This window comes from Patiria miniata, unplaced genomic scaffold, assembly GCF_015706575.1.
Source record: "Patiria miniata isolate m_02_andy unplaced genomic scaffold, ASM1570657v1 HiC_scaffold_25, whole genome shotgun sequence".
In the NCBI taxonomy this organism is placed as follows: Eukaryota; Metazoa; Echinodermata; class Asteroidea; order Valvatida; family Asterinidae; genus Patiria; species Patiria miniata.
In genome coordinates this window covers 13738993-13757902 of record NW_024037064.1, presented here as the reverse complement: position 1 = coordinate 13757902, position 18910 = coordinate 13738993, and the positions used below count along the sequence as shown (strand labels likewise).

Below are 18910 nucleotides of genomic sequence, written 5' to 3'. Positions count from 1 at the left end.
GCGCTTCAGTTTCTTGCATTCGCTTGAGGGCGCACTTTCTGCCGTGACCGCGCGGCTGACTCCACCGCTAAAAGTGATTTTCAGGGTTCAAAACCAGCATTTTCATACACAAATAGGGGTTCAGAGATACTCGGTTGGGTAAGTGATTATTCCATAAATTGTTATTTAACTGAGGGATATAGATTTGGGGGCGTAAATATACTTAGTGGGAAAATATTGGGACTTTTTGATGGGCTTTCCTGCATGTTTTGATACAGTCTGTTATTATACAAGTTATTGTAGGGACATGGACTCATCTGATCGCCGTTATTACCTGGTTCTCATTTGTACATGTGTGTTGTTTCACCTTACTGATAAGCTAGTTTAGGGATGATAATTATGGCAATTACTCCTGATGACCTCATTGTTTATTCTCCCTATATTTCCCTTTCTAATTAAAGCTCACATTAAAAGGGAGGGATAATCACCGAAGCTGTTTGAGGTGTTATCGGGAGGGTGTTTTTACTGTTTGTACAACTGCTGTTCAACTGTCTTGGCTGTACAACTGTATCCAGATCATCCAGTGTATCCAGTGTAAGCAGATCATCCAGTAAACTATACTGCTAATAACTCATCTCCGTGCCCACTGGTGCCCATATACCTGTACACTGAATTGTTTGTGCTGGCAAATAAAAGATTGAAGTGAGCAACCATACAAATTGGATTGAGTCTACAGCTATCCTAGACTTTTTTGGCCTAATTCAATCAACAGATAAATTAATAATTAAAATAAACCCACAATCACAACAATTAATTGAAAAACATGTTTAGAAAAAAAATTGGGGCCCTGTTTTTATCCTGCTCCATGAATTAGGTAACAAAGGCCTACAAATGGTTATAAAAATTAGACTTAGTTTGATTGGGCCTACTGTGTAATCACATTTTCAAAATTACAGGAAAGTATGACAGATAAGAAGCCCGCAGGCGAAGAGGATGGTAGAGAGAAGCTGATCAGTAAGCCTACCGATAAGAAGTAAGTTCAAGATAGATTTCAAGATGAGTATGTTATTCACAACCTTGTTCTTATTAAAGTGGGCAATTGCACGATAATTCACATTTCATCTTATTCCCAAATTGACACTTTTCAGAAGTGTAATTTCCCCACATCCGGTATATTTGGAAAATTTGATAGATGTATGTTAATTAGATATTATGTTACACCTTGTCTGGCAGACCAAAAATGCTCCCATTTTCTGTTTGCCACTCCAGCATGCACTGAATTACATCTCATCAAGTTTACCTGAAATTATTGTAGAAAATACATAGCTGATGTCTCCTGACAACGCAAGGGCATACTAACCACACAACTCCGAAAAAATAGCTTTCACATGTTATGTACTGCAACCCCTCTCCTTCCTGCATTCATTGTGTCATCTCAATTATAATTGGTGTTTGAAATGTCTTATCCCATATGTTGGTTTTAGATCCTCATCTCAAGATCTTGATGATTTTGAAGTAAATAAAAGTAACTACTGAACAGCTAAAAACAGCAACCGATAAGTCTGGATGAAATAAGTTTGCGAAATGGGTGCACCAAGTTTCTTTTATCTCAGTCAGTGCAAAATTGTTGAACTGACCATATGCATGTTAATTAAAGTGAAGAACTAAACAAAAAGCCTTTACCGAAACAGGAAATGGCAATTTAGTTCTCCTCCTTGTAGCACAGATTTTGCTAACTTTATTTCCCAGGAAGAAGTCACAATGGAATGAAGGTATGGAGGTTTGTTTACTCCGTGAACTCGTGGTGCAAAACCCCTTCAGGCACAGACATGGGACGCAGGAGAGAGGAAAGGTATGGGAGCAGGTTGCCACAGCTCTCCAACCTCTTACTGAAGCATTCAAGACGGCCATAACCCTCAACCAAAGAACTGTCCGAGATAAGTACAAGGGGCTGAAAGCAAAACTGAAACACGCAAACAACAAAGACAGGGCTGCATCTGGTATCAGCACAGAGGAGACAGATACACAGAGAGAAATCAGAGATCTACTCGAGCAGCTGGATGAGATGGAGTGTGACGCAGAGCTTATCCCATCTCAGAAAAAGGATGAAGAAGAAAAGAAGAGATTGGATGGAGTGGAGATGCAAAAGCTGATGTTGGAAAGATTTTCTGAGACCAAAAAGAGGTATTGTTGACTAGCTATGAACAATTCAAAACCAAATTCAGCTAAAAAGAGATTTTCTGAATATTACTTAGTCTATATTGACTTCAGTGTCTAGACAAGAAACAGTGGAAACCATATCATTGTTTACATGTTTATGTATGCTAACTGGCCAAATAAAATGTTAAATTCCAAAGTTAACTAAATTTTCTAAATCCAAGATAAAGTTGCATAATATGAATAACCCCATTATAGTCTTTGTAGCATGTGAATTTATTTTGTATTAAACATTGGTCTTTCAGACAGAGTGGTGAAAGTACATGTACCACACCGAGGAAGAGGAGAAACAATGGCACAGAGACTTTCAGTATTCTAGAGAGAAAAATTGAGTTAGATCAAGAATTTAGAAAAGAGGAGATGATGAGAAGGAAAGAGGAAGAGGAAAGAAGAAAGCAAGAAGAAAAAGAAAGGAATCTGAGGTTTGAGTTTCTGCAACAGCAGCAAAATCAACATCAACAGCAAATGCAACAACAGCAGCAACAAATGCAGCATCTAGTCCTTCAACAGCAGCAGTTTATGCAACAACAAGCACAGCAGACACAGACCATTATGATGGCATTGCTCAAATCTCTTGAAAAGAAAGACTGAACTGAAAGTTGTGGGTATCCAACTTGGTGCTTGTACTTGGTTACAAGCTTTACCTATGTACATGTCTTTCTGTCAGCACAAGTATATGCAAATAGATATATACCTGTGCTTCAGTGCATACACAATTTTTACCACTAACATTTTAAAATTAAAGTTGGTGTTTTACTGTTTCTGTTCAGAAGCTTTACTCATATAAGCAATTTATCACTAATATTATGTTCCGAGGACACTAAAGGCCAGTTCATACTTCACGCGAATTCCACAATGAAGTGAATTTGTCAGGGAAACGTCAAACGTCACAATGAAACCTCAAAATTTGATACGCTTTCGCATTCGCATAAACTGGCAATGACATGTAAATTACAAAAATGTTGTCTTCTCTGCAGAATATTGATTATTGTTAAATGTGTTTAATATTGTGAATAGTCATACCATTTTAATGACAGTGTGACAATTAACTGTTTGGCTTGGAAATCATTTGAATCAAACCAGTACACTATAAAAATTCTCAAATAAAAACTTTCACTAGAATTCTGCCAGACTGCTGTATTTATTATAATTTTCTCACTCTTTGGGTTCACAGTAACATTTGCAGGTACATGTATATGCATCTTTGACCTTTCAGGTATCATTCTGGCTGACTATAAATCTTATATAACAAATATAATTATTAATAAATAATAAATATGATTGCCATATTATATAACAATAATATATAAAATATAATTCCGAAACATTTTGCATAGAGTCAAATATTACATCTATAACTAGGAGAAGTAGAGCCCTGAATATCCCAAATGGCCAAATTTCACTGATAGTTTGTTTAGGGGTATTTGAATACTTTGAAGCATGTACTTTCATGAACATCTGTCAATTCATGTACTGTGCACTTGAATAGAAAATGACAGTTGTAATGATTAGTCACTATACATTTATTTGACACAAAAATTTTGTAAAGAAAAATTACACCAAAATGTCCAGAGAATAGGTGGTACATTGAAATACAGTTCAAGGTCATTGTGATTTGACAAATAAATCACCTTGTTATAACAGATACATGTACCTTGTATTATCAGTACTGGAAAAACAAAGACAAAGAAAGACTTGGGACCAAAATTTTCCTTGTTATAAGCAGGATGTATTAACAGTGCTCTTCTTATTAGTACATGTATTCGACTGTATACTGTATCTTATTTTTGCCCCAAATACATGCACATGACATAATTGCAGTGCTTAATCCAACTTTTATAAACATGTATTTGCTGAATAATTAGAGAATGGTGTTACTATTGTGTTGAACAAAATGGAAAAAAAAGCCAATTTCCTATGTATATTTGGTCATAATGGGATTTGACAGTCGAACAAAGGAATACATTTAATAAATGTTTTGATAAAAAATGAATGCATACTTGTGTTTCAAACTCAGCAAGTTCTTCAGAAGCTAAAGTATAAAATGTTTGATTTTAACCTCTGAAGAACTCGCTAAGTTCAAAATGTCAGGACGCATTAATTTTGTGATTAATAAATTTCAGGTCCAACCAGTCAGTTAGCAGTTTGCAGCCGTTTTACGTATTTTCCTGTTAATAATTTTGTTAATGAAACAAAAAGATTACATGAACAAATTCTTGTTAAAGTAACACATTAATAAATTCTCGACAAGTTAACTGAATATTTGATTTTTTCTCAGTATGTGTGATGGATAGTGTAACTGTATGTGTTGAGAAACTCAGGAGGGCTAAAAGACAGCCAATATTCAAGCTAACAAACATTTTTCAAAATAAATGTAATTACCATAGCTGCCTGTGCAATTTGACCAACATCTATTCCATAGTGATCGTATCAACATCCTATTATTTTCGAACATTTATCCCATTGCTGACGGGGTCATTTTGAAGGGCAGATTTGATCACCATTTTCTCTTTTAATGGCAATTCCTGTTTAGTTGTACTGCATTAGTATCTACAACTTGATCCCCCCAAAAATAGAAAAAGTGCATGTATACATGTAGGTTTATAAGATCCAACAATTGTGTGACAAATGTCAACAAGGTTTTTTTTTTTTTTGGACAGCTACAAGTGATGGACTTTACCTTTAAACCAAGGTAAGATCAAGAATCACTCTAGAAGATGCACTTAGCTCTGAAAAAAAGGTCATTTGGTTCAGATGTAGCCCTGAAGAGGATGTTGGCGGGAAACATACTCTAGTTGACAGCCTGCAAATACTCCTCCAGCGTTGGTGGCTCCATTCCAAAAAATCTTGAGGTGGTGTTACCATACAAACAAGTATGGGCATTAGTCAGTAGTCCACAAACAGCGTAGATCTTGCCACAAGCTGACAGGCATACTTTCTGGGACTTCTTAAAGTCTACAAATTTAAAAAAGTTGACAATATCTCCAAAAAGCAACTCTACAGTTATACGGACACTTGACATGGACTTGTTGTATGCCTCTTGATCAGGTGTGAGGTTCCCTTTGAATGGTGCTTGCAAGTGTGCTCTTAACGGATATGCCCGATCCCCATAGATGCTCATAACTTGACCAGCTGGACTATATGACCTTTGCTCAAGTTCTGTCAGCAGTCCAGACAACCTCAGCATGTAGCAGTCATGCCTTCGACCAGAGCTCTATTGGGCCGAACAAATGGGCAATCATTCCATTAGCAGCTGTAACTGACTGGAACTTAAGAGCATGCAGTCTTTTGTGTCCATTGAACATTACCCGCTGATTCTGTGTCGGGCGGCATATGGGGCGGACTGTACCATCTACAAATCCCCAGCAATTTGTGAGGGCTGCACCCTTATCACTAACTGCTCTAGCATACTCTTCCAGATGCCTTGGACTAAGCCACTGCTGATTGAGAGTCTGGAAATGATGGTTGAACAAGCCGTACAAATGGTCTGTCATAAAGTTTGTGACGAGGCACAGCTGGGGTACAGATCTGCCAAAGTCTTTGACCATATCTCCATATCTGCAAGGATAGGCAAATCTTGACAAGGTTATGCATAGTGCTTCCATTCCATCAACCCGAGTACCATTGGCACATCTAATTCTGTTGGGGACGTGAAGCGCATTCTTCAGTCGAAACAAATCGTTCTTCAGGAATCTGAGAAAGAGATAGAAAGCAAAAACAATCTATGTTGATTTGGCCCAAGGGTTGTAAATGTACATGTATTACAAAATAATCTGTCGCTGGCCTAGAAACCGTTTAAACTAAAAATGGCTAAGTTTGTCAAAAGATAATGGTAAACATCAACAGCAACACATTTATTGATTGATACAGCTTCCAAATAGTGGATGTGAAAATACATCTTTCATTGACGTAAAAAAATCACATACAAATAATTTCTACATTGCACATTACACACTGTCATTTTCTGGCTCCAGTGATCACGCAAGAGTCATGGATTAGCCTATAGGTCCGAAATAATGCATTTTCACATAAAAAAGGCCAACTGGACCCTCTTCTTACAAAACATGGCTGTGACGTGGGGCCCAGGGTACGCAAGCAAGCAGTCCAGTCCAGTGTACGCACACTTTTTAGTTTGAAATAACAAGTATCATTTTGTTTGGATTTGATTTTCACTTCCTCTCTCCACTTCCAACCCCCCCCCCCCCATAGGCCCAAAAATCCAGGACCTTGTGAACTGTAATTTATAAATTATATTTGTCAGTTTACAATCAATCATGACCTTGAACTGTGATGATGTAATAAAACTGCTACTCTTCTGCTACTGCTACATAACAATAACATTAACTAGCAGTTTTAATACAATGAGTAACATAGTGCATAGCCTCATAAATGTGGCTGAATTACTGGACTACCTCCGTAGTTACAGCCACACGACATAAAATGGGGAAAAAGGTCTAGGGTTCAAGACTTGTTGAATAGGCTGATCACTGGATAATCGCCATGCATGGTGGATACTGAGTTAGGCCTAGGCCTAGTTACTATCCCGCAAAAAGTGAATTCTGTACCGGTGTCTACAGGGCAAATGCATACACCATACCCAGACGTGTACACACATATCCGTACACATACAGACATATTCATGACGGCAGCCATATTTGGACATTCAAGCAGAATTCAGTTTTGGGGGCTAGGAAACCAGGTCAGTAATCTACCATCATGATGATTATCAAGTGAAAATCAGCCCAATTTTAATAATTCTTGGACCCCAGACCTATCTCCCCATATGGCTAGTGCCTGTGCATACTGCACTGCTAGACTGCCTACCTGAAATATGAGATGCATTCATCGTCGTTAAAGTTGTCCAAATCAAACGCTTCATAATCAAAGTATTTAAAGTCAGGATTGGTGGGCTTGTTGATGTCATACAGCAGCATAAATTCCACTTCATTGATGATATTTAAACAATAACTACCAACTAATGCTTCTCTGACTCGGTGGAGATTCGCCATGTCGACGTGCGCCGCAACGAAAGATGTTTATCCAGAATGACCTGCGACCCAGTAAATCTTGCACATGCGCAGTCTGAATACCGAACTCGTTTGGTCATGTGATCAATTACAAGTTCGTCGTTAAAATCGAAAAGAATTGTCCACAGAACGGAAACTTAGTACACGGGACGCGTCATGGTCATAAGTTTTACCGTCGTAGAGCCATCCGTCGTGTAAAACGAAAGCTCCCTACAGATGAACGATTGGGGGATGATATTCCAAGTCCAAATAATTCATTAAAATGTAGGGCTCCCGATGTCTCTTTTTCGTAGTACGATTTTATTCTTCGCTTATTGAAAACATTTAACTGCATGGCCTACATTATTTTTGTAAATGTTACTCTAGAATATTATTATTTCGGAATGCATTTTGAAATAAAGTTTGAAGTCAAAGGGCTGTTGATAATCTTTTTCGTATTCCTTTTAAAATGAGGAAAACTAAGCATAATTCGTATTAAAATTTCCCCTGGAATCTACAAAAGAATTAACTTAGAGTGCAAACTTTACTGGGCTAGGGTTTTTTTTAATCATTTTGCTTTACCAAAAAAATATTTAGAGAACCAGACGTAAATCTCTCTCCGAGGCCGGGATTTTTCATTTATTAAAAAAAACCACATGGCCTACATTATTTCGTGTACCGGTACATGTTCTACTCTTTTTGGAATATATATTGACATGAAGCATTAAATGCAAGTGCTGTTGTAAATGTGCACCCTATTCCAGCCGGGAAATAGAAAAGTGTCTTATAAAAATATATTCTGGCTTTGAAAGAAATGTTGAGACAATGATTGACAGGCGACCTTCAAAACTTATACATTGTATACTTTTGTTGATAATTATGTATGATAGTTATGTTCAAAGCGATTGATTTGATTACCGCCCGTCTGCCCGCCATAATGACTCCTCAAAAAACGAAAAAGATAGCCATGTTCTCAAATGGATGTATATAATGCCCGCCCGCCCTAAGACGACTCGTATAAAAAAAAAAACTGCATGGGCCGGGTGTGCCCCCATCTGGATCCGCGCGTGTGACTGGCAACATGGATCAACTTTATGTTGGTCTCCTTATCATCATATAAGTACACGTACAATCTCTGGCAAAGCCCTATAATGTATCACAATATTGTGAATAGGCAAACCAAACATTTGTAATACTTAGTAAAATACAAAGATATCAGGAAGCAACAAAATTAAACAAGTTACAAAGCAAAAACTAAATATAATGGTCATGCATAATCAAAATATGAAAAGGAAATAAACAACATTTTCTTCAGCAGTAATATTCTGCAAACCAGCAGTCATTATACTTGTGCTACACTATCCTAACCTTGGTGGATATTTGTAAAATTATAAGGAATATAAATCGAGGGAATTAAAGTGAAATCTAACCACTGTGCTCTTGTTTAAAGTTTTCAACTCATAATTTTCTGAAGCACTGTAAAAATACAGACTACATGTACTTGGCCAAGGCAAGGGAAACCCCTACGCCCCCCCCCCCCCTCATTTTTTTTACCAATCACCCCAATAATTAACCCATCCAACAAGTAAAGATTTTGATCTCGAAATGTCAAGTAAAGGGAATTGACAAAATCGCTTTTGCAGTGTAATTGCACTCACGCAGTCTTTTTATTGGTAATGTTGTTGATTTTTTGACAAGTTATTTTAAATTATCTCACAACCATACATTCAGAACATACCATTTGACTCCACACCCAACTTATCTTAGTACATGTGAACCAGATGATTTTCGATAAAATCCATACCTTATGCCACAGGGGGTACCTCATACTTATGCACTGGGCCATATTTGACAAATCACATACTTCAGCTTTGGTTCGTCACTCTGGTCAAACTTCCATTATTGTGAACAATACACTCTCTGTAAATGTATACTGATCGCTACTTTTCCCCATGTTGTACTTGACCTTGATATTCGCTTATATAAAGTTTGTAAATTGTAGCAATAAATCCATTTCGATTACTAAGAAATGAATGGTTTAAAAGTGCCTCTGTACATTGCATCAACACGGTATGCTTTGAACAAGTGAGAAAAATACAATAATGCAGAATATGTACTGGCTGTACCTGCATGTGTGAAACCAAATTGAAGTTATTTAAACATAATGGTACTTTCACCATAGTTCGATAATTACTTTAAAAGAGTCGAGTCAACACAGCCATTTCTTAATTGGCTCGTAATAAAGCAAGACATACTCCGTGCATGCTTCACAGTCCCCCCCCCCCCTCCCCTCAAAGAAAAACAAAAAACTCTCAACAGTTACTACATATCAAAATTCAAAAGAATTTTGGGTATTTCATCTGGAAACAGGTTAAAGCAAAACAACAACTTGGCAGCAGGATGCTGTCAATAATTGACCCGTATGAAATAAGATTATTTTCCCCAAAGCATGGAGGTTGGATTCTGCCATGCCCAAAGTAACTGTTGACTTCAATTTTACAATGTTTGAAAGTAGTTAATCATAAATAACAAAACATATTTTGTTCAGAGCTTCATATTCCAAACTCTCTTTTTAAAAAATTGTTTTAAACATGATCCCACACTGTTCTAGCATGAAGACATTGCAACTATTGCTCCAAACAGATTACATGCAGTTCTCTTTTGTTTTTCGTAAAATTTGCGCAAGAAATATACAACATGATAACATTGTCGGACAAAAATCAAAAGGGAAAAAATGTGTTTAACCTCATTTTGTTTTCAAGGGTATTTTGTTGCAAGTTTTTTTATGCTAGTTTGAATGTCTACATTCATGAGCAAGGATGTGATGTAATTTCAGTTGGAAACCTCTATGTTATTTTTCAGCAGGAACAGTTCCTAATTTTGATTTTTGAAATTCTCCTGTGTTAGTATACTTTCTTAGGGGATTTCCTGTTTTGTATGAGTAGAAGGGTACCAGACTTTACCCGTCCCCCGCCCCAATGATCCCCCTCCCCAAATCCCTCCTCCCCTTCCCCTCCCCAATTACCCCCCCCCCCCTCCCCCAAATATATCTCTCTCCCAATATCTCAGTCTCGGAATCAGGCCAAAACCGGAACTAATATCTCTCGTCTTGAAGATCTCTCTCTCACCAGCCGGTGAGTCTGAATGCTTATAAATCCAAAAGTCTGACCTCTTAAAAAAAAATTAAAAAATTATATTGATATATATATAAATGACGAATATCGTCACCGACACCACGAAGTAACACCCATCTACATACCAGTAAAAACTAGCAATCGGAGAAAACGGCAACTAAAGTTGAACACCTTCTAAAACAACACTTTGCGTCAAAACGACAGTATTTTCAGTTGGGTTTCTCGTTGTGGACACTTGATGAATTGAATTTATGAAATCTGCTGTTTTTCACTCATTTGTGTATTAAATAAACAAGAAATAAGAGAAAAACGATGAGTGTTAGTTCGTGAAACCGAAAAAGCTGCGAAACTGTAAATTTTCGTTTTCACGAAGTAACACTCTTCAATGTATTTAACACGAGGAAAGTGCAAATTCAGGTCAGCGCGCGCGCGCTCATACAACTTGTTACAAGAAGAGTGTTACTTCGTGAAAACGTTTTTGCTCACTTATGAGCAGAGTGCGCGCCATGCATTGCAATGGAAAAATGGAACTTGAGTGTTACTTCGTGAAAACGAAAATTGTCACTTTTGCGCAAAAGTTGCCATGGATACTTAGCGTAATTATTAAAGTAAAGCTCTTGAAGCTTTGAAACTTCGTGCAATGGTAGGCCTTGATGAATAATGTTTAAAAATCCAAAAAACTGAAAATCGAAAAAAATATGCTTTAACACGGTAGAGTGTTACTTCGTGGTGTCGGTGACGATATGATCAGGCCAATCGTTAAGGGATTCTCTAGATGGAATAAAGCCACGCTGAGCGATTACGTACAGCGATATAATATACTGTATAATCAAAACGTTGCTATTACGCGTAAAGTCTACATCAACGGGATAAAAACTACGAAGCTCGATTTAAAAACTTGAGGAAAAGACGCTACATGAGCTCAAACAGATTGTACACGATTACGATTAAGAATATAACCCGTCGGTTTATAATGGTCGATTTTTGAAAAAAGATTTATTCTCGGCGATTCAAAACTCTAGGCAACCCGAGGATTTTCAAGAGGCTGAGTTTAGAGCGACGATGAGATTTAGAAACAACTTTAGAAACTGGGAACTGATTCCTAGACTTTTTAAGGACGATTTAGTCAAGTTTTTTGATACGCACAAAGATCAAACTGTAAATTAAATCAAGTCAGAATTGAGAGAGCTAAGAGGTTTAAAAGTAAAGCTAACAATCAAATTAAAAATACGAAAAAAATAAACCGGATGGTACGATCGAAGCTACAAATTTTACGGACCGGAGAGTCGTTTTAAATCAAAGTCAAATAAAACAGGTTTTAAAAAAGACATCGACCAGATATTAAAAAAGGATAAAAGTCTGAAACCTTTGAGGGGTAGTTCTTTTATTGACCTACCAAAATGTATTAAACAGAAAACGGCGATGATAAACATTAAAAACAAAGACGACGAGTGGTTTAGATGGTGTTTGAGAGCTGCTCTTGGGTTGTTTACGGATAAAGTAAATAATAATATAAAAAACGATCCTAAATATAAAATTCAAAAAGAAGAACCTGTTGTAAACACCAAAGACAACGGACTCAAATTTAAAGGCGTAGACTTTCCAACACCGATCGACCAGATACCAGAGAGAGAAAGACAAAATAATTGAACAATAAACGTATACGGTTATGAGGGGGAAATATATCCGTTATACGTGTCTAAAAACTATAAAGCAGAGTCACGACCTATCGATCTGTTTTGTTTTCTGAGGGCGACAAGCATCACTTTTGCTGGATAAATAATTTTTCGAGATTGATTTACAACGTTACAAAAGATAAAAGTAAGAAATATTTTTGTCGAAGGTGCATGTGTCATTATAGAACGCAAGTAAAATTAGATAGACACATGACCGATTGTAATGGTATAGATACACATCCGTCAAAGATTGTATTTCCTACCGCTAAGCGAAAACATGTAAATAATGAGTGGATAGTCGACGAAAACGATTTGCCAATATTAGAATTTAAAAACTACAGGTATTAACAAAAAGCACCGTTTGTAGTTTGCGCCGACTTTGAAGCGATATTAGAAAAAAACTCGGACGATAAAAAGGAAAACAAGCAAAAGACAAACATTCACAAAACAAGCGGTTATTCGCTAGTTGTCGTCCGATGCGACGGCACCAATGCGTATCAAGAGACTTATAGAGGTAAAGATGCTGCAACAAAGTTTATAAATAAAATGTAAAAAAATACAAAGCGACATAAATCGCATATTTAAAAAAACCCAACCCATGAAATTTAACGAGTGAGCTAAAGAAAATCATGATAAAACAAATAGGTGTTGGATTTGCGAGAAACCAATTTATCCCAATTACTCGAGCAACTGTCAGTGCCAGAAACCCAAAAAAACCAAAACAAGAAAAAGAAATAAAAGAACATCAGTACGAAAACAAACATGGGTTTACGGAGTCTAAATGCCTCGAATGCAAAAAGAAAATCAACAAATTTAGAAAGGTGAGAGATCACTGCCACGTCACTGGTAAATATAGAGGTGCCGCGCACGCCTACTGTAAAACCAAGTTAAACCAGGTTGTACCCCCATACCGGTCGTCTTTCAGAATCTGCACAATTACGACGCACACTTGATCATGCATAGTATTTCAGAGTACAATGACGAAAAGGAAATACAAGTGATCGCTAAAAATTCGGAAAAATATATTTCGTTTTCGATCGGAAATATGCGAATTATAGACTCGTTTAATTTTATGGCGTCTTCGTTGGATAGATTATCCCCCATCGAACAATTTTACAGCAGCCTAAAAGACGAAAATATATAGCGAGAGGACTACGTATACGACAGAGCTAAACTGACGTTGAACGAGTTTAAAGTTAATGTCATGGAATAGGATCTAATTGTCTCCTATCAGGGAGGGGGTGTGGACTCCACCTCGGGGTTGAGGGTGTGTACCCTTGGGATGGAATAACAACTCTGGACTGCACTCACTGACCTTGAACTTGATTATCTCATCATTTAATAAACGTGGTTCGTCTTCATACATCATCCATTAGCATTGGCACATGGTAGGAACATCAGTTTTGTAGAAAAAAACAACCCCCAAGCCAGACTGCTCTCACTCACAGCCGCCTACTGCAATAAACAATATAGGGCCGAGTTGGTTACACGTGTACGATACGCACTATTATTTACGAAAACAGTCATTCGTACAACCCAATAAGCACACATTTTCCAGCTTAACTCATCAAGCCATTCAGCTTAAAGTTCCATCATCGGAAGGAATAAACTATAAACTTACTTCTGGCATCCTGTCGGGATGCCTATCATCTCCCAAAAAGAAAGAATTTGGCTTGCAATTTCCAGCAACCTTCCACGTCTTTTTAGCCCATCGACAGCGAAAAGCAGAGAGAGTGAGAACCCTGAAAAGTTGTTACACACTCGTACTAGCTGGGCGGACTTATCACTCCGCACTTAGTAAGTGTTTATCTTAATTAACAAAAGTTATAATATGCCCCATAAACTATTCAAACAGAATTAATAATCAATTATGTAAAGCTGACTTTCCCATTTGATAAGCAAAATGTTTTCCAAAGCTTGCAAATGCAAGTACTATATTCCAATGGTTGAGAGTGGATACAGTTGTTTACATGGGTTGAGTGGCATCTGCCCAGATACAATGCTTAACATTAAAGGGACTTCATGAGAGTATGGACACAACTCGAAGAAGTCTACACAATCCAATGCATTAAAGGGGAAAATACCCCGTTCTCCCACATTAAAAACATGGGGGAATATCACGATTTGAACGTCACTACCGATACGTTATTACTGGCTTGCGTATTTGAAAACTTTAGACAAACGTGTATTACAAACTACGCATTACACTGTAAAAACAAGTGTTAATATTTTAACGCCTTTTAAACGCCTGTCTGGTAACACTTTATGAACGCGTTGTGGTGTTAATCCAATGCTAAAACATGTGGAGGCGTCTTAACAAAGAGGTGTTAATGTGTTTATAAATGCAGACACAGAGACATGTTGCGGTGTTAATAACAAGACACAAAGACACGTTTAGGTGTTAATAACAAGACACAAAGACACGTTTATAGGGTGGTAACCCTTTCTGAACACCAAAACACGTTTATTTCCAAACAGGTGTTAAATTTTAAACAGTTACATGTTTTAAACTCATTTGACATGGGCGTGCATACATGAAATTAACTCTTTCAGTGCCCGCGAAATTTGAAAAGTTTAATCCTAAAGCGCCCAACTTCGAGCGTTTTTGTTAATTTTTCAAAATTCTGTATAAAAAAAAGGAAATAAGTTTTACTCACTAAATTTGTTGTTGTTACTCTCTGGTATATCCTTGATATATTGGTAAGGTTGGCGCTATTGGACTAACAAATATATATACCTCGTACATGTACTAATTTGGCACTGAAAGAGTTAAAAGCTTTGGATTAAATCTCAGCTAATTTTCAATAGCAGCTATGTAGGATCAACGTTTCCATTAAAAGAATTGTACATTTCTTATCAAATCTTAATAACAGTGAATTAAACAAATTGACGAGTAGGCCTATTCTGCGTTTTAAATGAAAAATTAAGACAAAGTTTTACAAAAAGTTTTTGACCTAATATTCACAAAACATAAGTTTTGTAATTTAGCCAGTGTTGAATAAATGAAGCAAAATGCATTTTATTTTCAAAATTCATATGTTCACTCAAACTTCAATGTAATTAAATTAGTTATGAGGTGGCTGTACTTTTACAACATATACTTCTGATGATTGTCACTGATTTTTTTCTTCCATAAACATGAAGAACATTGACACTTATAAATCATAACCTTCATCGTTTGCACGTGGATATCACAAATAAATTCCAAATCTTCATAATACTATCTTCATAAGTTTCTACAATGCTATTGTCCATTGTCACAGTCCTTAATGCCATGGTGCTTTCTCTTTGACCTTTAGTTTTCGCTAGAGCAATTCATCTGGCATGTCAATGTCTTCAACCTGCATAAATTAAACATGGATGTGATGAAAGTTAAACATATTACATTATATTTACATTTAAAACAAGACAACCACAGATTATGAAAAAAACCTAACTTTTGGATTGCAATTTTAGGTGAGGTTTGCTCAGAAATGGATGGAAAGTTTGCGGAAACACCATGTGAGAATAAGTTCTCAAACTAAGAGAATGGTTCTGAAAAGAACCAGAGGTAAACTAGACATTGTGGTCAGTATGCTCTGACCATCTTCATGAGAGTGCCTGAACGCTAAGAAAATATATTCTCAACCACAGTTCACCGGACCTTATGAGGAGGCTGGGGGCGGGTAGGTGTGGGCTGTTAACATAGAAATCAAGTGGGTGTATCTCCAATGTTACTACCCTACCAAGTTGCTCCGTACTGTTGCTTTGTATAATGCTCTGTGCCATTTTCAGGTAAGAGTCTTATTCAAGGTCTTTACTCACTTGACCTGATGCAAATGAAAGGTGTGCATGTGTGTGTGGGGGGGGGGAGGGGTCACCTAGCTGTCCAAGGGCCCGCGAAGTTGTTTGGTCATAATAAAAAAAAAAATACAAAGATGGGGAGGTGAGAGAAAAGTGTGACCTAACTGCCTCCTATACAGAGTAACTTGGTAGGGTAGTTAGATTATGGATATACACCCGCTTGACCTCCATTTGATGAACACCCCAACCCAAGCCTCCACAAAATGTCCAGTGAAATGTGGTTGAGAAATATGGGGGACCCTGTCCCCTTCACATCAACAGAGCACTGCTTAATTTCAAATGGGGAGGGGGCACGAAGGGGGGGGGGGTGACCAAAGACTCCGACTCAATGTGTCCTTAGACATTTTAGACGATCCCTAAACAGGATGTAATAGACACAGCAAAATGGGAAATTCTTACCTCTAACACGGTCACGACAGTCCTCGACTTAGTCCCCTTGCCCTTCTGAACAGCAACTTTAGGCTCAAGAGCTTGAAGAATCTCAGTGGAAGCATGCTGAAATAATGTAAGATTTTTCGGATCTTTAGTTTTTGGTGCCAAAATATGCATTAGGGGCATGCCCCCCCCCCCCCCTTCCCAATTTTTCTAGCAATACAAAAGTTATTCACTTTTGAATTAAAACATCCAACAAAACCTCTGCCCACATTAAACAGTTTTTATAAAGTAGAAAACAAAAATGACACATTTTATTATTTTGCCTGCTCAGTGACACAAAGTAGCTATAGATTAAAACAATATTGTGGGAACTAAAGATATTCTGAATGTTAGTGAAATTAGTAATTGTTTAGTATTCTCCAGAGGAAAAATGTCTTTCTTTCTGATGTTATAGACTTGTAGTGAACAAATCCAACAAGTTGAAATGTGTTTACCTTTTGTGAGTGTTCCTGCATATCTCATGTAAACACATCAGTAATTATATGATTTATCATTTGCTCTACATTGTTCAGCTAACCATTGCAAAATTTGAAATTAATTACCTCAACTGAATCCGAATCTATTATCCTTGTTACCTTCTCGAAGAGAGATAAGCTGTTGTGGTCTACCATCTCCTTGGCCCTTCCTGGATCATCTGGCTAAATCAGTTGGTAAAACTCATCCATGAGCTGAAAAAGGGAGGAAATAAAATAAAGTAATCTTTACAAAACAAATTGAGACTAAACAAACAAGTTTACAACTGCACAAAATCAAGATAGGGCAGTTTAGCTGATTATTTTGAATTCACTTCAAAAAGTGAGTCATGAGTCCTTAGTTTCGAGTCATAATAGTTGGGTCCTAGTGTGAATCTTTTGCTGCTGAGAATTAAGTCAAGTAAAGTCACCATGCATGCCATGAGTTGGACTAGTGAGTCTATTTTCGGACTTCAGTCATACGACTCTGACAAGTGGCTATGCTTAATTAGAAAAGTTGCCTACAGCTAAGACTCCACTGATGATTATTTTTTTCAAAGGGAGATCTCTTTTGTTCTAAAGATGCTAAAATTACATCCCAAATCTAAAACCCTGTACTCTTTGCTCAGAACAGTCACAATGAACTGATATAATTTCCTTCCTGCAGACAGACAATTGTCTTCAAAAGCACCTCTGGTGTTTCGTCTTCCAGTTCCATCCATTTCCTAAGGTTCGGACGCAGCTCTACCATGATGAGTTTCAGCTTTGCTGCTATTCATTTGGCCTCCCATTCTTGCTTCAGTTCTGCTAATCTTGAAAGGAACTCCTCCTCAGTAAGCAAACGTCCACCAAGATCTGGTCCATCACAAAGAATCAACAACACATTATTGCGCATATATATTTTTTTACTAACTAATCGGTCTGAATATATCCCCCCTTCAGCAGGCATTGGATTTGTGTTTATTTCATCTTTGTACAGAATATCAACATTATCCTCAGAATTTGGCAAGCACAATTCAATTTGACGATATATCTAATGAAGATCACTGTTCTCTGTGTGTGCAGACTTGGACCACTTCCCAAAGAGAAGGGATTAAGGCAGGGATTCATAATCAGCAAACGCTCAAGGGACCAGTATATTTTGTCACCGATTCCCTGAAATTACATATCATACAAATTTTGTGACTATCTCGCAAACAGTGTTCTCACTGGTCAGGTGTTAGTCCTACTAGAGGTATATGTATGATGTGTTGTTTTTTTTTACTTCACTGATGAAAAATTACATTGACCGATAAAATAAGCACGTACCTTGTTGCCAGCCTGAAGTTTTTGGGTGGTGTTGTAGTATCCCCTGCTCCATGGCCATTGATCTCGGTTTTTTGTTCTCCTTCAGCCTCAGCTGGCGGATGCGAGAGCTTAGTTTCCCGCTGATGAAAGACTAAATATCACACACAAAAACAGAACTGCAAAATGTAAATATACAGTGGACTCTTAATTTGATTTACATGAAATAATAGCACACTGCAACAAACTGGAATGGCCTGAACAATATAATTGGCAAAACTTAGGAGGACCTGACATTCAATCCCAGTAGAACCTTTCTCAAAGGCAAAAAATACACAAAAACTGAAGTTGACAATACGTTGACAAACTCAAGGGGGCAATAGTTATACTGAAAACACTGTAAAAAAAACAAAAACAAGGACAAATCTTGATCTGGAAAAATTTTTACAACTTAAGGAAAAATAAAGGTACGTGTTTGGTTATAATCATTTCCTTCCTTAATGTTCAAGCCCATAAGTTGTATGGTGGGAGGGGGGGGGTTGCTTTTTTTCCAGACTTTCTGCTCAGATGAACTGATAATTGACTGTAAAATAAATTATGTAACATGTAAAAAATAATTAACTAAAAGTTAATTATATTTGGCATTGAAATGCTGGACGTTGATAGTGTTCTTTTGTTGAATAGGCTACTGATTGTTATGGCAAGTAGGAAGTTTTAGGGAGTGTCCCAAAAGTATTCCCCTTTTATCGCATAAACGATAAAAGGCCTTATACTCAGTGAACACCTACCGTAAGCATAAGCTGTGTTTTGTCTATGGGAAAAATTAAATATTCAAAAATTTATAATAATATAGTCGATGACGTTACCATGACGTCAATCTTCGG

General features: G+C 37.2%; 1 protein-coding gene across 1 annotated transcript; it reads left to right on the top strand.

Annotated features, from left to right (window-relative positions):
* Window positions 1-941: 941 nt before the first annotated feature.
* On the top strand, window positions 942-2787 carry LOC119733095 (golgin subfamily A member 6-like protein 7). Its single transcript, XM_038206675.1, has 3 exons — window positions 942-1012; window positions 1729-2163; window positions 2442-2787. The coding sequence occupies exons 1-3, from the start codon at window positions 942-944 to the stop codon at window positions 2785-2787; spliced, it is 852 nt and encodes a 283-aa protein (XP_038062603.1).
* Window positions 2788-18910: the final 16123 nt, after the last annotated feature.